Raw genomic sequence first — 22,617 nt, 5'->3', positions numbered from 1 at the left:
GCCGCATCGCTGGGTGCAGCGCAGCGCGGTGGCCTTTCCGCAGCCGAACGACAGCGGCGGGTGAGTTCCCGGGCCCAAGGGCCCAGAGAAGGGCTTTGCAGGGAGGTTGGGCGCAGGTGGACGGAGGGTCACCCCATCTCCAGTTTTGTACCTGCTACGCTTCCCCTTTGGATGCAGGGGGCAGGTCGAGCTGGAGAGGTGGAGTCGAGGTGACCTTCCCTCTTAGGGCGGGGGAAGAATGCTTCGGGTGCCCCAAGCTTCCCCCAGCCCTCACCACCCCCATTCCCGGCTCCCGCAGAGGGAACCCGGGTCTTGGATGACGTCAGACCCCTGGATTCTGGAACCTGGGCCTTGGGCCCACCTGGCGTTCCCAGCAAACAGTCCTCCTCCTGGGGCCCTCCTCCTGGCGCACGCGGCCGGGTGACTGTGGCCTCTTTGGGGGTCCTTCCTGACAAGAGGCGCTTGCAGGAGGAGCCGTTGTGTTCCCCAGCCAGCCCCCACCTATCCGAAGCGGCCGGCCTTTGGACCGCTGGTCTGAGCCGCCTCCGGTTTTCGGGATGGGTGCATTGGTTTGAGCCTGGGGTCCAACGGGGCTTCCGAGTGGTATGTGGAGGGCCCAGATGGAGCTCATTGTAACGCTGACAGGAGTCGGTCATGAGGATGGAGGGAGATACTTGGGAACCCGTCTCGGTCCCTGCCTCTGGGAGCCCCCAGTCTAGAAGCTGGGGGAACCAAGTAGAGTCTTGGACAGAGAATTTGCCATCTCAGGCGGTTCAAACCAGTAATGCCCCAAATCCAGGATGAGGGGTTTAGGGAGGGCCAGGCAGACTTTCCTGTGGACACCAGGAGCACAAGGAGAAAGGAAGACAAGAGCCAGTGAACAAGAGTGTGCTCTTCGAGGAGGTGAGATTTGGATGACAAGAGAGGTAACAGAGGGCACTTCCGGGAATGGTCTAGACTAAGGCCTGGAGGGGGGAACCAAGCATAGCTGTTGGGAAGCCTGGCCTGTGAGCCCAGCCTTGTGACTGACCCCCATGGAGTGGGGAAGTCTGGAAAATTTTATAGCCTATGCCCCACCTGTTCTGTCTTCAAGGGGCAGGCCTCTGAAAGAGGGGAATGGTTCTTGCGGGGAGATTTTGTTTGGGGCTGCACAGATCTTGCTAGTTGAGATATGATCTGGGTTTGGTGAGCCTGAGTTGCTGAGAGAGGACTGACTGGTCACTGGGCCACAGAAAGAGGGTCTTCTTAGGTCTAGCAAAGCCATGGAGAGTTAGCAGGATCCTGGGAGAGGAGCTCTGGATAGGAGCCTTGGGCTCTGTTCCTTTTTTAACTTTTTCTCTGGCTGGCTGGCCACCTTTGAACAAATTGATTCCCCTCTCTGGGCATTTCTTTGCCAGCACGTTTCTCTTGGGATAAAATAATAGGACTAAGTACTGACCTCCCTTGAGGAAGCTGCTTGTTCTAGTTTAGAGCCTCACTCTCAGTTTTTCTCCCTCTTCCTTTTCTCCCCTCTCCCTCTGCCTTCCTCTTCCTGTCCCTGCCCCCATCCCCCCAGCTGTTCCTCTGCAGGCTGCACTTCCCTTCCGTTCTTGCTGACAGTCTGGAGTTTCTGAGGTATGCTGGAGGAACTGAGGTATAGCAGGGTTCTTGGAACTGTGGGGTTAGCCTGATTGTGGGGAGGGCATCCATTGCTCCACTCCCACCCCTGGGCTTGGGAGGGCTACAGAAAGCTGAAGTCACAAGAATAGAAGGTTCCAAGCCCCTCTGCTCTGTGTCCACATCTTAAGCAACAACGTGATTGACTTGTTCTCTGTGCTCTGTTCTGTGCTGGGTCCCTCCTGGAAGCCCCATCCATGATGGAACCAGGAAGAGATTGGATGAGAATGAGTGAGCATTCGTTGCCCAATAACTGGTTCAGAATATAAATAGTGGGAGGCACAGCAGGGATGTCTAGAAGGGCTTCCAGAAGAGGTGGGATATGAGAAAAATAGTAGGACTGGGAGGAATTGGCAGGGCTCTGGTTTAGGGTCACTGGAAGCAGACAGGATGGCTCGATATGATCGGCATGAAGCTGGGAAGCGGGTCAGTGTGTGGACGAGAAGCAGAAGGTGGTGGGTGGGAGCTTTGTAGCTGATTGACACAAGGCCTTGACTGCCAGGCACAAGATCAGTTGGGGCTACTGGAGAGTCATCACAGGACAGTGATAGCCATGCCGGAAGAGTAGTGTTTTCTGAGAAAGATTCAAGCCCTGCTGCTGGGAAAGATTAAGGGCAGGAGGAGAAGGGGGCAACAGAGGATGAGATGGTTAGATGGCATCACCGACCCAGTAGACATGAGTTTGAGCGAACTCCAGGAGACAGTGAAGGACAGGGAAGCCTGGAGTGCTGTAGTCCATGTGGTCACAAAGAATCAGACAAAAGTTAGCAACTCAACAACTGGAGAGTCATCACAGAGTGAGCAATGCCAGGAGAGTAGTGTTTTCTGAGAAAGAGTCATAGTTCTGGGACATCAGGACTGGGGATATGGGATTGGGTGTGGGGTAAGGAGACCAGAGGTAGAGCTGGAGAGGGAAACTTCCATCTTAGCAGATAAGCTCTGGGTGGGCAGGAAGAAAATGACCGTTTCTATGCCAAGCATGGGGCTCATGCTGGTGAGTAGGGAGCCCTGGAACAAACCACAGATATCTGTCCTGATCTGAGGCCAGACTTGACTTCCTTCTTTTTGGCGTGGACCTCACTCTTTTTACTGTGGGACCTTCTGTCCCCCCAACTTCACAGTTAGAAATGGAATAAATTATAGTCTGTCTTTTGAACAAAATTCAGTTAGTATTTGCTATCTTACTGATAACTAAGGAAATGTTCCCTTAGCCCTGCATCTTTAGGGGGATATGTAGCAGTCCCAGTGCCTCCCAACATTATGAAAGACTCTCAGTTGAGGAACGAATTGCTACTTCTCTCCTTTTGCAGTTTAGGAGCTTTGGTTCGCAGAGGTCGGTCATTGCTGCTCCCCTCTCCCCCTGCCCAAGTATAAAGGCTAATCCGTGACAGAAGAGCAGAGGATCCTGGAACCTTCCATTCTTGTGACCTCAGCCTTCTGTAGCCCTCCCAAGCCTAAATTCTTTCTGGGCTAACAATCTACAAACAAGGCAACGTTGCCCTGTGCTCTGGCCCTGAGCGCTGGCTTTCCCACCATCAGTACTTTGCTACACTGACTTCTCTGTAACATCTTTGGGAGACAGCCTGGGACCAGATGGGGGTCAGGTTGGAGCCAGGGTTACAGCCTCCTCCCTTGAGGCTCCTACAATCTAGCTGTTGCCCACTGTCCTTTTGCCTCTCTTCTTTGTTCTCCTGGAGGACGTTAGTCTTGGACTGCAGTCTCCCATTGCATATCCCACTGTCTCATGTGAGGCGATGCCTCCTTCAGCTACTCCTTCTGCCGGCTACACTTTAGTCTGGTCATCGCTGGCATGTGGCCACCTCTGAAACCTGAAACCCCAGTATTGTTCTCTGACCACAGTCCAGTTTCTGCTTTACCTGCCTTGGGACCTCAAGGAGACCTCAAGTTCTCTGACACTTCCATTTTCTCTATCTCATGAGCATGGCACCTACCATGTCCTTCCTGGACTCCATGGTCCTGGATTTTAACCAGCTCTTGCCCTCAGTGACCGTGCCATTGGCCCGTGTGTCCCACCCCAGAGCAGACCACTACACCCCCCAGTCCCCCCCCGTTCTGGATTCTACACTAAGAATGTGGAAAACTGCTGGTGGCCATCACATACCAGGATAGTCTCATTCTGCTTCCATGGAGGGTCTCCAGCCTCAGCTGTCCCTTCATCACTTCTCGAGACTGTCATCACTTTCCTCTTCCCGTCAGCTGCCCATCCTATTCCATGGGAAGAGTAGTCCAAACTTGGACCATTATCCCAAAGCCCCTTTACTCATGTAGAGGGTTAGTTGAGTGGTATGAGAAGTTGGAACCATACCTGTGTTTCTCTGTTTCTTGAATCCTAGGGCTCCTAGGCTAATTCACCCATTCTGTGCTGTGGATGGCGGCCCTTCCTGTCTCCTGAGATAGTGGTGTCTGTCAGCTCTTTCCCCCTCTCCTGTATGTTTAGTACTCTGCTGTTTTTCCTGAACAACACTGCCTTCCCTGCTTAGTAATGTGCTCAAGTCTCCTATCTGGAAAAACCTATCTCACTGTATGTCTTCCTCTAGCTGCTGCTGCTTTAAACCTATGACTTTGTGAAGAGTGATATAGAAAAGTGATATACGACTGTTGTAGACATTTTAGAGAATAAAGATAAAGACAGTAATATAATCTCACTATCAAGAGATGGTTATTAATCCTTTAATGTATGGTATTTCATTCTTGACACTAATATTCTCTGTGTTATATTAAAGTCTCAGCTGAGTGTTTTAAAAAATTAGTCTGCTAGACTTATCCCTCTTCCTCTCCTCATATTCCCTCATTTCTTGGCAACTGCCTTCTGCCCCACCACTCCCTGAAGCTGTGACCTTCTAATTTCCAGAATCAGCCCATGTCACAACTGACTGCTCCGTGGCCAGGGACATTGTTGACCTGGTTGACCAGTCATTAAAAAGGTTGAAATAACCTGCATTCATTGACGTGAAACATTTTCATGAGATATTGTTGAGTGGAGAAAACCAGGTTATAAACTAGCATGTATAAAATGATCTCATTTTTGTCATATATGCTTGTGTGTGTGTGTGTGTGTGTGTGTGTGTGTGTGTGTGTTCAGTTGTGTCCGACTCTTTGCGACCTCATGAACTGTAGCCCACCAGGCTCCTCTGTCCGTGGGATTTGACAGGCAAGAATACTAGAGTGGGTTGCCATTTCCTTCTCCACATATATGCTTATGTATACATAAAAACCAGAAACCTAAAGGTCAGACTGTTAAAGGGGTGACCTCTGAGAAGGTGGATTTTGGAAGAACTTGTATTTTCTCCTTTATGGACTTTGATTTTTTTTAACTTGCAGATATTTTTATGTATGTTGCTAAAAAGCAACATAATTTCACTTTATTTAAAAAAAACTTTGAGGTTATAATTTTTTAAAAGAAGAATAGAATCCTTCAGTTGCTCCCAAGACTCAGAAGATAAAGCTCAAATTCTGCTCATGGCCTTTTAAGGCCAGGATGACTGGCCCCTCCCATCTCTTGGCCCTATTTTTGCCTTTTTCTCACTCCTTCCACTTTAGGCTTTATCTGTGCTCTGCTTCTTCCTGTGTCTTAATTTTGCCATGCCATAGTTCTGACCTTTCCTTTGCATATGTTTTTCTGGTTCTTTCTTTTCCTGGCCAACTCTTATTTATCCTTCAGGATTCAGCTCTGATATCACCTCCTCTGTGAAGCCGTCCCTGGCTCCTCCAGGATGGACCAGGGAGGTGCTCCTCTGGGTTCCCACAGCTTTGTGTACTTGTTCTCCTGGAGCACTTCTCAAACTGTGTTATAATTGCCCATTGACTTAGTTACATCCTCTACTCTTACCTCCTCCCTTTAGACTCAAACTTCCTTCCCATATTGCAGAGAAAATTGAAGCCGATATGTGGGACTCTCACTGTCCTTTCCAAGGCTTCAGACCTCCCCCATCTGCTTGCATCATGTTTTTCTTCCCACCTCCTTGCACTGGACTCCATGCTTCTCCCTGTTTCAAAGGCTTGCTCCATTAATTAACCTCTGTCTCTATTGTAATTGCAGCTCTTCCCTGAAACTTCACATCTCAAGCTTATTACATCCTAAACAAACAACCTTGAGCCATAGTCCCTCCTTGAACCACTTGTCTCACCCAAGTATTACCCTATTTCTGTTCTCTAACAAGGCAGGCTTCTTCAAATTGTTGTCTATACCTGCTCTCAGCTTACATGTTCAACTATTAACATATAGTTTGGCTGCTACCACCCCCAAGCCCTCAGCCCAGCTCCTACCATCCCCAGAGCAGTCCTTGCTGGGGTCACAGGTGACTTCCTGTTGCTGAGCATGCTGAACAGTTTTCAGTCCAGCCCTTTTGATGCCGGACCTCTCAGTGGCAGCTGTCACGCCTGTCCACTCTCTACTCCTAGCTTTGGAGACTTCACACTCCCCTGGTTTTCCTCCTGCCTCATCAACTGCTCCTGTTCATTCTTTGCCAGCTCTTCTGCTTGAATTTTCTTTTCATATATATATATTTTTAAACAGGTAATACATTTACATGATTCATAATTCAAAAAGATGTCCTGAATTTCATCAGTTCTAAAATAAACACTTTGATATTTCTGAAAACATTTTAATGTCTGTGACTTTAAAATTTTGGCATCTTATCTTTATAAATTGGTGGGTTTTATTTTCTTTCTTTTGGTAAATAATATAATGATCTAAAAGTTGATGGTATCTTGGATTTGATGGTATAAAGATACATAGTAAATGGGATTTCCCTGGCCATCCAGTGGTTAAGACACCGTGCTTCCACTGCAGGGGGCACAGGTTTGATCCCTGGTCTGGAAGATCCTGTATGCATCATGGTGTGGCCAAAAATAGGAGAAGAAAAAAAAACCAGATACATAGTAAAAATTATTCCTTCCATCTACTGCAAGTCTATGCAGTTTCTCTGTCCCCTAGGAACCAAAATTATTTTTTTATTGATGTCCTACTAGAGATTCTTGATTCTTTGTGTATATATAGCCAAATGCAACTATATAGTCTTTGACTTAAAATATTTATCTATTTTTATGAAGTGTAATTGACATATATTACTTTCAGGTGTACAGCATAATGATATTTGTATATATTGTGAAATGATTGCCATAAGTTCTAACCACTGGATCGCCAGGAAATTTCCTGACATTTTTACAGAACAATTTGAAAGTAAGTAGCAGACAAGACATAATATTTCTAAATACCTCAGCATGTATCTTCTAAGAACCGAAGTATTATCCTATATAACTACAACACTTAAGAAATTTAACAGTTACTTGCCTGGAAAATCCCATGGACGGAGGAGCCTGGTAGGCTGCAGTCCATGAGGTTGCTAAGAGTTGGACACGACTGAGCGATTTCACTTTCACTTTTCACTTTCATGCATTGGAGAGGGAAATGGCAACCCACTCTAGTGTTCTTGCCTGGAGAATCCCAGGGATGGGGGAGCCTGGTGGGCTGCCGTCTACGGGGTCTCACAGAGTCAGACACGACTGAAGCGACTTAGCAGCAGCAGCAGCAACAGTGATATCTTCTATCCAGTCTGTATTCAAATTTCTCTACCCATCCTAAAAATGTCCTTTATAGCTATGATTTAAAAATCCAAGACCACTCATTACACTTGGTTGCAATCTCCTGCAAGTCTCCTCTCTGAGTCCCTCTACCAGTTTCTATCTTTCATGACATTAACATTTATCTGGGAGAATTTCCCACAATCTGGACTTGTCAGATTCTTTTTTATAATAATTATTTTCAGATTAAACATTTTGGCAATAATACTACATAGGTGATGTTGTGTTTTTCTATGTGAATCACGTCAGGAAGCACATAATGTCCATTTGTCCCATAATCAGGCAAGTTTGAGAAGTTTGGTCACTTGGCCTGCCAGATCCTTTCATTATAGAAGTAACTTTTCTCTTGTGATTAATAAATAATGTGGTGGTGGTGTGGGGGGGTGACACTCAGACTGTGTGTCTCCCCTCTTCCCCAGCCATCTTCCACCCAGTGGTTTAAGCAGCCATTGATAATCCTTGCCTGTGTGTGTCAGTTCTACATAGGGGTTACAAAATGAAGATTTTAAAAATTATATCATTCCTTCTGTCTTAGAACTTTTCCTTCCCATCTCCCTTTCTTTTGTGTGTTATAGTGGAGTTTCACATTCTTTTCTTTCAGTGTGTTATCATTCCTAACTCATATTATTCATATTTTTCCTTTTTATCTTGAAAACTTTAAAGTTGAAAGAATAAAACAAGGGACACTCATGTAACTTCCCTGAGATTCACCAATTGTTAACATTTGCTTTGATTCTGTCTATGCTGCTGCTAAGTCACTTCAGTTGTGTCCGACTCTATGCGACCCCATAGACGGCAGCCCACCAGGCTCCCCCATCCCTGGGATTCTCCAGGCAAGAACACTGGAGTGGGTTGCCATTTCCTTCTCCAATGCATGGAAGTGAAAAGTGAAACTGAAGTCTCTCAGTCGTGTCCAACGCTTAGCGACCTCATGGACTGCAGCCTACCAGGCTCCTCCGTCCATGGGATTTTCCAGGCAAGAGTACTGGAGTGGGCTGCCATTGCCTTCTCCAGATTCTGTCTATATCTATTCATTATTCCTTATTTTTTAAACTATTTGAAGATTCACGTATCACAACACTTTACCCCTAAGCACTGGAGCACATATTTTTTAAGAAAAAGAACATTTTCCTGCATAACCTCAAGAACACTATCACACCCAAGAAATGTAACATAGACCCAAATAATATTATCTAGAGTTTCAAGTTTCCTGATATCCCATTGTTTCCCCCTTGAACCAGAATCCAATCAAGGTTTACACTCAGTTTTTATTGCCATATAGCTTTAGACTCCGTTAGGTTAGAGAATCCTGTATCTTTTTTCTTTTTTGTCTTTTAGGATGTTGGCATTAAAAAAACTTATTGATGTGTTCATGGCTGCGCTGGGTGCTCTTTGCTGCGTGCAGACCTTCTCTAGCTGAGCGGAGTGGAGGCTGCTCCTTGTTGTAGTGTTCCTCTTTGTCTTCCCCTGTGGCAGTGCGCAGGCTCTAGGCGCACGGGTTTCAGTAGTTGTGGTGCGTGGGCTTAGTTACCCCGCAGATTGTGGGATCTTCCCAGACCAGGGGTCGAGCCCATGTCCCGTGCATTGGCAAATGGATTCTTAACCACAGGACCACCAGGGAGTTCCTGGATGTTCGCATATTTTCAATGTCCTGGCCAGTTTAGTTTATAGAATGCTTCACAACTTGGATTTGACTGATTGTTTCTTTGGACTAGATTCAAGTTAAATATTTGGGGGCAGGAATACTACATAGGTGATGCTCTGCCCCTCCTGGTATATCACACTGGGAAGCCGTAATGTCTGTTTGTCCCATTATTGGTAAGTTTGAGTTTGATCACCTGGTGAAGATGGCGTCTGCCAACTTTCTTTGCAGTAAAAGTCCCTGTTCTCCTTTGTAATTAGTAAGTCATCTTTGAGACTCTGTGACTGTCTTCTTCCCCAACAATCTTTCACCTAGTGAAAGACTTAGCAGCCATTGCAGATCCTTGTGTGAATCAGCTATGACATTCATGATTGCAAAATTAGAAGATTTTCTAATTCTGTTACTCCTACATGTATAGCTAGCATTCTTCTGCAAAGAAGAGCTTGCTTTCTTACTTCCTCCCTCATTTAAAAAATGAGTGTCACTTTGGATTATTTTTCAAACTCAACATGTTATATTACTGTCATTATTTTTGATGCTCTGAATTCTCCCAAATTTGGCTGATTGGTTCAGTTCAGTTCAGTTCAGTCGCTCAGTCGTGTCCAACTCTTTGCGACCCCATGAATTGCAGCACGCCAGGCCTCCCTGTCCATCACTATCTCCCAGAGTTCACTCAAACACACGTCCATCGAGTCGGTGATGCCATCCAGCCATCTCATCCTCTGTCATCCCCTTCTCCTCCTGCCCCCAATCCCTCCCAGCATCAGAGTCTGATTGGTAGCCCCTTCAAATTGGTGTCCTTTTGACATGTTCTAATTAATTGAATTCCTGCTTATTTCTGGCACCACAAGATGTTCTAGGCTGATGTTGTATTTCTTTGTCCTGGCTTGGGACCAACCACATATTTTTAAAGACATGAGTTCATATTGATGCCTCCAATTTAAACCCAGCATCACAGGATTCTTTCTTATCTTCACATATTCCATATTCTGTCTCCGTATCTAACATTGAGAACCCAGGTTCCAACAACACATATTCTGTCATATGTTCTCCGCTATGGTACATACAAAAAGTTTCGGTCGCCACACTAATAACAACAGTAAACCTGCTAAGATTTTAGATTTCTTTCTAGTTGTTTTTGCTCTTGAGATAGATCCTTTTAAGAGAACACAGTACTGGGATCAAGCTGCTTGGCCAATTCTTTTTCCTGTGTGATTGTGTTATCAATTTGCTGTACAGATAGCTTAATTTGTTTTTGTTTATTTCAATTTTAGTGGTTCTCTCCTATATATATATATATATATATATATATTTTGGCTGTATCACCCAGAGTGCAGGATCTTAGTTCCCTGTCCTGGGTTCCAGCTGAACCTGGGACCTAGGCAGTGGAAGCTCAGAGTCTTAACTACTGGGCCACCAGGAAAATCCCTGTGTTTATTTCAATTTTAGACTTTTATTTCTTTGGGGTGTAAGTTTTTGAATATGTAAGACATTGTATGTAAAAAAATATGTAAAAATCTTTTCGCAGAGAAGTCTCACTACTCAGCCTAGCCCTTCCATCATATGGATGACCATTTCATTAGTTTCTTATTTATTCTTTCTGTATTTCTCTTGCAGAAACAAACTTATAAATGCATGTTCTTGTTTCTCCTTCTTTTATATAAAAAGTAGCATTCTAATTACAATAATTTGTACTCTGCTTTTTATTTTTATTTTTGGCCACTTCTGGTGGCTCGTGGCGTCTGTTTCCTGGCATCTTAGTTTCCTGACCAGGGTTAAACCCATGTCCCCTACAGCAGAAGCGCCAAGTCCTAACCCCTGGGCTGCCAGAGAATTCCCTGCTTTTTCTACTTAACAGTATATACTGGAAATCATTCCATAGAAGTTCAGAGATACCATCTTCTTTTTTACAGCTACATGTTACTCTATTGAATGATATACAACGTTTATTCGAACAGTTGCTTCCAACATTTTGCTACTGTAAAATAGCATCATCCTGAAAACATATATTTGTTGTTTCTTATTTGCGGGTAAATAACTAGAGTAGGATTCTGGGGACAAAGGCAAAAAATACTTTTATTCTCCTCTCCCCTGCTTTATTTTTTTTCAACATGAAAGGTAGCATAAACTATTCTATGCATTGCATTTTTTCAACTGCTTGTAATTGTGGAGCTCTTTCCATATCAGTATTTTTAGAAGTAACTGTGCCTGCATGCTCAGTCACTCAGTCATGTCCACCTCTTTGCGACCCCATGGACTGCAGCATGCTAAGCTCTGCTGTCCATGGAATTTTCCTGGCAAGAATACTGGAATGGGCTTCCATTTCCTCCTCCATGGAGAAACAGCCAGTACCATTTATTTAACCAGTCTGCTGTTGATAGACATGTCAATTGTTTCCAGTCTTTTGGTATTACAGTGTTACAATTAATGCATCTGTGTAAAAGAACCATTTCATGCTTGTCTTTGTCATGTCTATCTTTTCCATTTGTGGTAGATGTTGTTAGGTTTTTACATCTGTATTTGATTTCATATCACAGTTCAGTTCAGTTCAGTTCAGTCGTGTCCGACTCTTTGCGACCCCATGAATCGCAGCACGCTAGGCCTCCCTGTCCATCACCAACTCTCGGAGTTCACTCAGACTCACATCCATCAAGTCAGTGATGCCATCCAGCCATCTTATCCTCTGTCATCCCCTTCTCCTCCTGCCCCCAATCCCTCCAAGCATCAGAGTCTTTTCCAATGAGTCAGCTCTTCGCATGAGATGGCCAAAGTACTGGAGTTTCAGCTTTAGCATCAGTCCTTCCAAAGAAATCCCAGGGTTGATCTCCTTCAGAATGGACTGGTTGGATCTCCTTGCAGTCCAAGGGACTCTCAAGAGTCTTCTCCAACACCACAGTTCAAACGCATCATTTCTTCGGTGCTCAGCTGTCTTCACAGTCCAACTCTCACGTCCATACATGACCACAGGAAAAACTATAGCCTTGACTAGACGGACCTTAGTTGGCAAAGTAATGTCTCTGCATATCACAAAGGGACCACAAAAGATTATGATGGCCTAAACTTCAATAGAGCCAGATTTTGTTTTTCTTTTAAAGCAAACTCTTAATTGAAGTATAACAGGTAGAAAAGTGCACAAATTGTAATCGTATGCTTGAGCAATTTTTACAGAATCAACTGTGTGTCAGCAACACCCAGGTCCAGGAACCGACCTTGACCAGCACTCCTGATGCTTGTGTTCCCTGCACTCTCCTGACTCCTAACACCATAGATTCGTTTTGCCTGATTTAAACGTTATAGAAATCTCTGCCTACTTTTTTTTTTTCTTTTTACTGTTTTTATTTATCTATTTATTTGGCTGCGCCGAGTCTTAGTTGCAGCAGGCAGGGTCTTCAGTCTTCCTTGTAGTCTGTGGCATCTTTTAGAGAGAACTCTTAGTTGCGGCATGTGAGATCTAGTTCCTTGGCTGGGGATCGAACCCAGGTACCCTGCATTGAGAGTGCAGAGCCTTAGCCACTGGGACCACCAGGCAAGTCCCTCTGCCCAAATTTTGATGCTGCATTGCCTTAGTGCTTGGCCATAGACCATTTCCTGCTTTTCAGTATATCTGTGTTTATCTATCAAAGTTACTGTTCTGGTAACATGCTCTCATTTGCTTCCTTCACCTTCACTCACCAACCATTACCTGATGTCTGTCTCAGCACAGGCCTCCTGCTAAGCTCATGACCCAGATATTCCCAAAGCCTACAAGGCTTTGTCCTGTCTGGAGGTTCTCACAGCACCTCAGACTCTATGTTCACGATGAAGCTTCTCTTCTTTCCCTGGAGTCCTGCGGCTCTTCTCATGACGGGGCTCTCAGTAAACAGCCCACCGTTTGCTCAGGGGTGTAAGCTGGCAGAGAGTCTTCATGAGGGCCTCCCTCCCCCCACACTCCAGGGCCACCTTGGAGCCCCTTCTAATTGGCCTCCTAAGTGCCTCAAGAATCCCCCCCTGCCCACCTCCATTCCTGCTCCCTCTCCACGCACTCTCTGCTTTGGCCACAGTGGCCTTCTTTCCCTTATTCGGAAGCATGAAGCTCTTCCCACATCAGGACCGGTGCAAGAGGCTGCCCTGCCTCAGGCAACGCCTCTGTATTCCTCGGGTCTCCCCTCACGGCTTCCCTGACTCCCCAGACCAGATCACCTAATGCATGCTCTGCATGGTTTCGTAGCCATCCTTCTCTTTTACACTGCTCACGGCCGAGGCTATTGCCTGTTTCATGCCAGCGGCAGGGACCACTTTTCCATGCTCTCTCCCCAGTGCCTGGCAGATTATAAATGCTCAAGAAGTGCATGAATGAATGGAGACAAAGGCAGGGGGAGGGAAGCCCAGCCTGTGACTGAGGCCAGGCAGGGCTCTGCCGTGTTTAAGGTCAAGAATAGAATTTCCTCAAGCTTTCTCTGTCACTTGACTTGCACCTGCTTGAGGTGGCCTCCCAGGTTCCTTTCCCACCCTCTCCTGGGATTTTCTGAAAATAGATTTTACGCCTGGAGGTCAAGGGCAGGAGTCCTTGGAAGGATAGAGCTGGTGGAATGGTGGTTCTGTGAGATGGGTCCTGCTCCAGGGAGTTTCCAGCCCAGCTGAGGGTGAAAGAAGTACTTGGCTGGGTGAGCCATGATCCTCACTCAACCTTCGCTGACTCTTTCTTTCCTTTCAGTTCGAGACAAAGAAGCGTGGACAGGCCACTGGGCCAGCGGGTGCCATTATGTCAGGTAAAGGAAGGGTGGACCCACTGGGTAGGACATGACAGTGACGTAGGGTGGGTGGCCTTTTTCCTGGTCCGTTTATACCCCGTAGTTTTTGAAGATCAGATTCTTTTGGTCCTCTTGCCCCTGGGTTTCCCCTGGTCCCCCACCGAGACTTGCTATCAAAGACCCTCACTGTCTAGCTGTCTGTCAGACCTCTGAACCTGGGGACCAGAGACAGCCCATCCTGACGCCCTGGCCCTCCTGTCCATCTGACCGATGAGTGACATGGGTAGCTCAGTCCCCATCCTTTCTGTCACCATCACTCTAATACTCTGAGACCTTTTCCTTCTGGTTTCTGGGTTGTCTGGTTTCCAAAGGCTCAGAACTGGAGAGACCTGTAGGGACCATCTAGTTGGATCCCCATCCCACTGGATAAACGGAGGTCTGGAGAGAGCGGTGATGACTGAATCTTGCAGTGGAGGCTGGAACCCACATCTCCAGACTCACCATCCTGCTGCTTCTGCCCAGAACTACCCTTGACCCAGTGTCCACGCCTGATGGACGGTGTTTACTGTTTTTATTCTTCTGACAGTGGCGCTGCCTCAGGGCCACTTTGGAGAGCTGAGGCAGCAGGAGAGCTGCTGGGGATGGTGAAGTGGCCTGTGGCCGCAGGGGCTGAGAGGGCAGCCCAGCCAGGGGAAGAGCGATCAGATCAGGTCACTGGGGAGGGGAGTATTCAGGGTGAAACTGTGTAATGCGCCTCACCCGCAGAGAAAGTGAACAACTTCCCACCACTGCCCAAATTCATCCCGCTAAAGCCATGTTTCTACCAAGACTTCGAGGCCGATATCCCTCCTCAGCATCTCAGCATGACCAAGCGCCTCTACTACCTCTGGATGCGTGAGTGCTGTGGGGTGGGGGTGTTCCAGAACGGGGGAGCGGGGAGGGGGGTGCTGGCGGGTGCTGGGCACTGGGACGGGGTGCCCCCAGGCCCGGGTCCTTCAGCCTCACCTGCAGCGTCTATCCCTGCCTGGCTCCTGCAGACTCCTCTCCTGGGCCGACTCCCCAGCTAGGCCTCAGTTTCCATCACCTCCCATCTAGCCTTTCCTCATGCCCCCATCACAGAGCAGCTGGGTGCGTGTGAGGGGTCTCTGCCTGCATTGCAGTTCCTCATTTATCTTCTCATGGGAGTGTTTTTCCAGGGAACCTCTGGTGATTACCTCAGGAGTCTGGATTTGGAGAGGAATCCTCCCCTCAAAGCCTCATTTTTCTTGCTTTCTCTGGAAGATTGCTCCAAAAGAATGTTCAGTTGGGATATAGTGGCCAGGCTGGGCTGGTCACTCCACTTCCCAAGCTGAAGCTTCCTCATTTGTAGGAAAAAGGGTACTGGCTCAGTGATCGCTGTGCTTCCATGTGGATGTGCGTTAAGAGCTCAAGTTCTCAGGTTCTAAGATTTTGAGGTTGAGAGTTTTAAAGGCTCTGGTTTCTGATGGTCTGTGATGTTAGAATAATTATAACAAGGGTACTAGATCAAATGAGCTGGAGAGAGATGGGACTGTGAAGAGAGATGTAAACCGATAAAAAAACAGGGTTAAAAAAACCCTAAAACTGAAAACAAAACAAAATAAAAACAGGTTAATGAGTGTTCCATGTAAAGAGCAAATAAAATCAGTGAGAACACCATGAATCCAGGAAATCCGGTGGTAATAAATAGGGATGAGGGAAACACAGCTGAAACTCACAGAAAGAAATGCTTACCCTCATTGTGAGGGGCCCTGAGAGGGGTGTACCTCTCATGCGACAGCATTGTCAGGCCAGACTTGGGGAGCCGTGGCCCTGGGCTCTGGGAACTCTGCCCCTGAGAAGATCTCATCCAGGAGCTGGATTTAAGGGCTATAAATATCTTCCTAAGTCCTTACTAGGTGCTGGCCAGATGCTTTGTTCCCAAGGAAATGTATATAACCCTTGTGATGCTTAAAGAGTTCTATTCAGAAGCCAAGACCATAGATACCTGGCTGTTTGAGGCCAAGATTAAGCCTTCTTTCCTTTGTTTATTCAGCAAGTCTTTTTTTTTTTTTTTTTTAATTTATTTTATTTTTGGCTGTGCTGGATCTTTGCTGTGGCATGAGGGGTCTGCGGCATGCGGGGGCTTTTTTTCCCCTGTTGGGGTGTAAGGACTTCTCGTTGTGGAGCACGGGCTCTAGAGAGCACGGGCTCAGTAGTTGCCCTGTAGCACATCGGATCTTAGTTCCCTGGCCAGGAATTGAACCTCCGTCCCTTGTGTTAGAAGGTGGAGTCTTAACCACTGGACCACCAGGGGCGTCCTTGTTCAGCAAGTCTTTGTGGAAGGGGCCTTGGGCTGACAACATTGGAGGAAGGGAGCTGGGTGTGTGTTAGTGCAAGCATCAGATGGGGAGACTTGAAGTCTCTGCTGGCTGTAACTCAGGAATACAGTGATTCACAGGTTTAGTTATAGAGTATGTAGGCATGGAAGAGAAGGAGCCTGGGTCTCACTCTTGGGGAACCTCTAGTTTGGTTGATGGGCTGGGATTTGTCCTTTGGGAAACATGAGAGCACCCAAGTTGTTAGGAGGTCAGAGGGATGGGAGATGAATAAGACTGCAGTAATGAAAGACTTCTTGGAGGAGGTGGCATAATAGGATTAAAGAAAGACTGAGATCCCAGCCACTGCTGCCTGTCCTATATAAGTGTGGGGCAGATGGTATGACGACGTAAAGAGACGCTTCCTTTTCCTTTCCCCTTTTCATGCCCTACCTTGCAAGAGAAGATGGAAGATGGGTTTCCTGTGCCATGGGCTTGGTGATTGCTGTGGGTCTGGGAAGGCCAGGGACTGAGGCTATACTTAAGAGCATTTCTCCCAGGTTGAGGCTTTGGGGCTCTTCAACAGGACTTGCTAGGCTGAGACTCTGAGTTCCTGATCGGGGGAGACTCTTTGTTCTCTGGAGTTCTCAGATCCCCAGGAATGGGTGTGTGTGTGGGGGGGGTTGGTCTGAGCTCCCGGTTATCTTTCTTACAGTCTATAACCCCTCTGTGTGTGTATGTTATATGTGTATCTTATGTATCTCTGTGTGTGTATTGGCTGATGTGACTTGCGGGTACGCATCTGTATAAATGTGGTTTGCATGTGTGTTTGTGTATGTCTGTATCTTTCTGTGCTTGTGCTGTTTGCCTGTGTTTGATTGTGGGTCTGTGTTGAGTTATGGGGGTGTATGTCTGTGTATGAGTGCTTGTGTATTTCCGCATGGGCCTTGGTGTTTGTGTGCGTGTCTGCTGTCTGTCTGGTGTCTGTTTACGTGCTCCTGGGTCTGCAGTGAATAGCGTCACGCTGGCTGTGAACCTGGTGGGCTGTCTCGCGTGGCTGATCGGAGGCGGGGGAGCCACCAACTTTGGCCTCGCCTTTCTCTGGCTCATCCTCTTCACACCCTGCTCCTACGTCTGCTGGTTTCGGCCCATTTACAAGGCCTTCAAGTAAGTGATGGGTGCTGAACCCAGCTCCTAACCCTGTATCTTTGCCCATCTCCCCTGTCTCTTATCTACATATTTTTCTCACTTTTTTTATTTTTATTTTTGCTGTCCCCCAAGCTCACTTTCCCTTTATCCTCAGCTCAGACTGCCAGGTAGGATTTAGGCTTCCTGGGAACTCTCAGCCAGAATGAGAAGGCTGGGAGTCAGAGCCTCCCTCTTAGGTCCTTCCTTCTTCACTCTACCCTTGGGTGGGACACCATAGAGACCAGACTTGTTCTTGCTTTCCCTTCCCCAGGCAACTAGCTGAATGAAAAATTTTGCCAGTGGGGCTACCTGTCACGGTTTAGCTGCCCATCCCGGTACCCATGAGGCTGGCTAATTTGGTGCCAACTAGACCACCTACCAACATGCCAATGGGACAAGCCATCCATGTGCCACTGACACTGTTTACGTGCTAATGAGGGCATCCGACTCCGTGCCAAAGGGACTACCCATCCATGTATCAGTAGGGCTAACTGTCTTAGTGCCACTGGGTGTCTGCCTTGGGTCAAGTGGGATTTTCAATCTTTGTGCCAATGGATTATCCCTCTCAGTGCCAATTGGGCCTCTAATATTAATGTTTGCCAATTGGATCCATCCATTTATGTGCCAATTAGGTTATAATCTTGGTGCCAGTCATGTGTCCATTATTGTGCCAACAGCGCTTTCTAACTTGTGGGGCCTCCACTCATGTACCACTGGAGCTTCATGTCTTGGTGCGAGTAGGGTTGTCCAACCCTTTGACATGGGTTGTTTATTCCTGCCACAACAGACCCATCTATTTCTGTGCCAGCCATCCATGTACCACTGAGTGGTCCATTCATGAGGAGATCTTTCCCTATGCAATGTGGTACACACAGGTCTAACACATGGAACCTTACAAAGATCCATGGGTAAATGCTCTCCCATTTTGACCCCTTAACCAAGATCCACTGTGTACTCACTCACCCTTGGAAGAACTTGAAAGTCTTAAAGGCAGGGAAGCCATGTCCCTCTACCCAGGTGACGGGAGCCATCTCCTCTGTTGCAGGACTGACAGCTCCTTTAGCTTCATGGCGTTCTTCTTCACCTTCATGGCCCAGCTGGTCATCAGCATCATCCAGGCTGTGGGCATCCCAGGCTGGGGTGTCTGGTAAGAGACCGGGGTGTCTGGGACTGACCCAGGGCTAGCCGGGCGGCAACTGGGGTATGTCCTTTGCTTACTTCTGTGGGCTAAGCTGCCTGGCCTGTGGGAACACCATGAGTTATTGCAAGTGTGAAGGGATTCAGGATAACTTAGTAGATACAGCATAGCATCAGAGGAGAATAAGACAGTGGTTTTTAGGGGTGATGAGGGATATCAAGCGTCATGAGATAACCCAAGAGAAGGAAGCCTTATGTTCTGAGAAGCTTATTTCCTGAGCCAAGGGTTCTTCCTAAACCACTGACACAGGCCCTGTCCATCCATTGATATGCTCTCTCTCTGTGACAATGAGAAGGTCCCTTACTCTAGTGGGGCGGCTCCTGGGTATCCGTCACTGTGCCAAGCAGCCCCACAGCTGGCCTGTCTCTGCAGCGGCTGGATCGCCACCATCTCCTTCTTCGGGACAAACGTTGGCTCGGCAGTGGTGATGCTCGTCCCCACCGTCCTGTTCACGGTCATGGCCGTCTTTTCCTTCATTGCCCTCAGCATGGTATGTGGCCGCCTCGAGAGCTACAGAGTGGTGTTGGGAGGGACGGTGGTCTGTAACAACCCTTCTCCCAAGTTACAGAAAGCCCCAGTGGTCTTCCCAGGGACTCACTCTGGGGTGGCTCAATGGACTTTGCTCCCAGTGCACAGGGCACGGGTCGGAGGGGGGACTGGCTTCTACGGTGACTTACCTCTGGCTCCCACGTCTTTTCTGGACGGGCGGCCTCTTCTCCTTGATTAACCCTTCCTTGTGCTCCTCCTACAGGTCCATAAATTCTACCGGGGCAGTGGGGGGAGTTTCAGCAAAGCTCAGGAGGAGTGGACCACGGGAGCGTGGAAGAACCCGCACGTGCAGCAGGCGGCCCAGAATGCAGCCATGGGGGCAGCGCAGGGCGCCGTGAATCAGCCGCAGACTCAGTATTCTGCCACCCCCAGCTACACGTACTCCAATGAGATGTGAACCAGCCAAGCCGACCGGGAGCTGGCTGGGGGCCGGTGGGATGGGGGCTCAAACCACAGGGTCTGTTGTGGTGACCAAGCAGGGTTCCCCTTCCCTTTTTCTCCTCCCGCACTTTGTACAAAGAATCAGAGTTATATATATATATGTATGTATGTATATGTACCGCCCCTCCCCCGCACCCTTTGACTCTGCTCTCAGCACCGTGAGAGCTGTGCGCTGCACTCGGGGCTGCCCCGTGCGGCGGTAGTTGTGTCTGTGTCCCCTTGTGAATAGTGTGCAGTGGAGGTCTCTGTTGTGGTGCTAGATGTACGTTTAGAACTAAACCAGCCCTCCACCCTCCCATCAGGCTGCTCCGTCTGACCTTGGCCCTGGCACCCCTCATGGGGCAGGGGAGGCAGAGTGGAGAGCCTGGCCCCCTCCCAAGGTTATAAGCTGAAACTGTTTCCAGTTTTGGTCTTCCTGGGAAGCAGCAGTATTTAGCACTCCTGGGGATGTTGGTGGGGAGGGTGGAGACCTGCAGGGAATCTTCCCTTGCTCCTTTGGATCTGGGTCTCTGCCCTCCCCTCCCACCTCCCACAACCTCCTGCTCCATTTCTCTCTTCCTGCTTCCTGTGGTCTCTTTGCCTCTCCAGGGCTCCTCTCTTCCCCATATGGCATTTCTTCGTCTTCCTCCAGGCTGAGGGTCCCACTTGTATCTGCTCCTGAGACTGAAGCCCATTCTCAGATCCGGGAAGCAGACAGAGGACAGGGGAGCTGAGGCTGAGCCCTGATGTGGGAGGACACACAGCCAGAGACGTGGAGCCCTCCTGGGTACCTGACCCGAAGGGGATGGAAATGTAAGGCAGGGTCCTTTCTTCCCTGCCTTGCCTTCTCCTCCTTTACTTCCCAGAGCCCCCTCGAGCCCCTCTGCCTGTGTCCCTCCCCACACTTGCAGCTGCTGTGGCCTGATTATCCTGCCCTACCCCTACTGTGTGCTAGGTGATGTCTGCCATCTACAGGGGCAGATTGCACTGCTTTCCCTGAAGAGCTGAGTGGTGTCTGGGTAGTTTTCAGGTGTAAAGGTGCAGCTGTATGCTTGCTAAGTCGCTTCAGTTGTGTCCGACTCTGTGACCTTATGGACTGTAGCCCACCAGGCTCCTCTGTCCATGGGATTCTCCAGGCAAGAATACTGGAGTGGGTAGCCATTTCCTACTCCAGGGGATCTTCCTGACTCAGGGCTCCTGCATTGGCAGGCGGGTTCTTTACCACTAGCGCCACCTGGGAAGCCCAAAGGTGCAGCTGGAACAAAGGATCTGTAAATAATTACTGGTCTCCGAGTGATGTCTGATTGACCCAAGCCCACTGGGCAGGTGCTGGGTGTCTCTGAATGACCACTGGATTCCTGGGAGCAATAGCTGTTCTGTTTGGGTCTGATAGAAGGGATAGGCTCAGAGGACTGGTCCTGGAGGGATGAGTCTTCTCAGAAGAGAAAGTAGGCAGGACCAACTGAGAGGGGATCATGCATCCCCCCTGCCCCGCCCCCCCCACGCAGCTTGCTCTTGGGCATAGGGCAGTTCTGGGCACTTGAGCTCAAGGTCTAGGAATAAGCACGGGCCAAACCCTATGAGCAGGCACAATAGTGGAATGTGGTTTCAGGTTAGAAGGTGGGAGGGGAGGTTCTCTGGCTCCTGGTTTTTTTTTAATTTTTTATCATATTGAGATTACTTGTTCCCCTCTGTCTACTGGGCTTGATTCTTGGCCCTTCCTCACCCCCATTAGAAGCCCCCCTTTCCTTTTCAGGACAGTGATAAAGGCCTGTGGGCCTGTTGTGTCCCAGGGATTGTGAGAATGTTGTTGGTAGAGGTCCTGCTCTCTCGGAGGCCTGAAGAGGAGTGGGTTCTTACCCATGGAGCAGCTGGCCATTTCTCATTCATCGCCCCCACCTCCCACCTGGGCAATTTGGCTTGAAAAAACAAACTCCACCTGGCCACTCTGGGTGGCTCCAGCTTAGAACCCAGCACCTGGTTTTCCAAGTGCTATCTGAGCTTTGAGCTCCAGGTACTTCATTTTCCTATAAGGGGAACCAGGGCCTCTGGGAAGTTATCTTCCTAGTGGCCCCTTAGGCTTGGGCCAGAGCGTGATTGACTCTCTCCTCTACCACTTTCTCTTTGGAAAGCAGTTGTCACAGCCCCTAGTACCCGAAAAGAGACCCCAGGTCTAGGTTCTCCCCTTCCCTCTCTCCTTGCCCAGACCTCTGGCTCCCTCTCCCTCTGTCTCTTTGGTGACTCCAGGAGGCCTGTGGTCTCGCTGCCAGCACAGCATCCTTGACCTGTTGGATGCTCCTTCCTGTCAGCTTCCTGTCCTACCCGCCTTTGCTCTTTCCTGGCTCAGGCCTGTATGGCCACGCCCTGGCTCTGCCCTTTGGAAGACCTGCTATACCCGCGTGTGGCCCAGCTTGTCCAGGCCCTGGGATGCTGCGTCTCCAGGCATCTATGCACTTTCCTGGGGAGGGAACCGAACCAGAAGTGGGGGCTGGGCACAGGTTCATCTCTGCTGGATGGTCTGGCTTGAGGGTGGGGTGCAGGAAGGCTGAGGTCAGTTCTGGGAATCCTCAGGTCTTTGGCCAGTGACCTGCTTTTGCATTCTGCTGGTGCCCACTGCCCCTCCTTGTTTCTGGGAAACACAGACCATTCTCCAACTGGCAGTTGAGCTGCCTGAGCCAGTGTGTCTGTCTGTGGAAACTGAGTGAACCGTAATAAAGGGGAACATTTGGCCCTTTGTGTCCTGCTGTGTCGTGTGTCTTCATGAGGGCCTGTGTGGAGCCTCGCCATGGGCTGTGGGGCATGGAAGTAGGGTGGGTCCATGGGCCTGTCACCTGTCATTCCCAGAGTTCAAAAGTCACACACTTCTGTGTAGTTCTTTCTCTGAGGCAGCGTTGAAATTGCCACAGAGTCCTTCTGCCTGTTAGGAGTTCTGAGTTTCCTGAGAAAGAGCTGAGTTCACATGCTGCAGCTAAAGATCCCCCATGCTGCAACTAAAAGATTCTGCATGCAGCATCTAAGGCCTGGCACAGCCAAAAAAAAAAAAACAAAAAAATAAAACAAAAAACATAGAAGATAGGCTCAGTAAAAGTATTAAGTACTGCAGTGATAACAGTGTGGGTGGGGCTGGGGGGATGAAGAGGTCAGACAACTGGCAGACCCAGATGAACACAGGAAATACCAAGAACTTGGGAACCGGTGTTCTCGGTGGGGTTCCCCGAGTGGACCACAGTTCCTGGAAGGCTGAGAGGTTGACTACAATTCCCAGAAGGCTACGCGGTCGCGGAGGCAGCCTCCGACAGCCGTAAAGTTGCGTGT

At 48.6% G+C, this 22,617-nt stretch overlaps 1 protein-coding gene across 1 annotated transcript; it reads left to right on the top strand.

Moving 5' to 3' along the window:
• On the top strand, positions 1-21,942 carry SCAMP5 (secretory carrier membrane protein 5). The gene is made up of 7 exons (XM_068990925.1): positions 1-60; positions 13,596-13,650; positions 14,398-14,526; positions 16,958-17,114; positions 18,181-18,282; positions 18,706-18,823; positions 19,085-21,942. Exons 2-7 carry the CDS (start codon positions 13,644-13,646, stop codon positions 19,277-19,279), a joined length of 708 nt encoding a protein of 235 aa, XP_068847026.1. The 5' UTR covers positions 1-60; positions 13,596-13,643; the 3' UTR covers positions 19,280-21,942.
• The last annotated feature ends 675 nt before the right edge of the window (positions 21,943-22,617 follow it).

The sequence above is a fragment of the Capricornis sumatraensis genome, chromosome 19 (genome assembly GCF_032405125.1).
Source record: "Capricornis sumatraensis isolate serow.1 chromosome 19, serow.2, whole genome shotgun sequence".
Lineage (NCBI taxonomy): Eukaryota > Metazoa > Chordata > Mammalia > Artiodactyla > Bovidae > Capricornis > Capricornis sumatraensis.
This window is presented reverse-complemented; position numbering and strand designations above follow the sequence as displayed.

Excerpts from the sequence above, each read along its gene's own strand:
- SCAMP5 (XM_068990925.1), top strand. Across the intron at positions 17,115-18,180 it reads CCCATTTACAAGGCCTTCAA|GACTGACAGCTCCTTTAGCT; the intron begins GTAAGTGATGGG and ends CCTCTGTTGCAG. Across the intron at positions 18,283-18,705 it reads ATCCCAGGCTGGGGTGTCTG|CGGCTGGATCGCCACCATCT; the intron begins GTAAGAGACCGG and ends CTGTCTCTGCAG.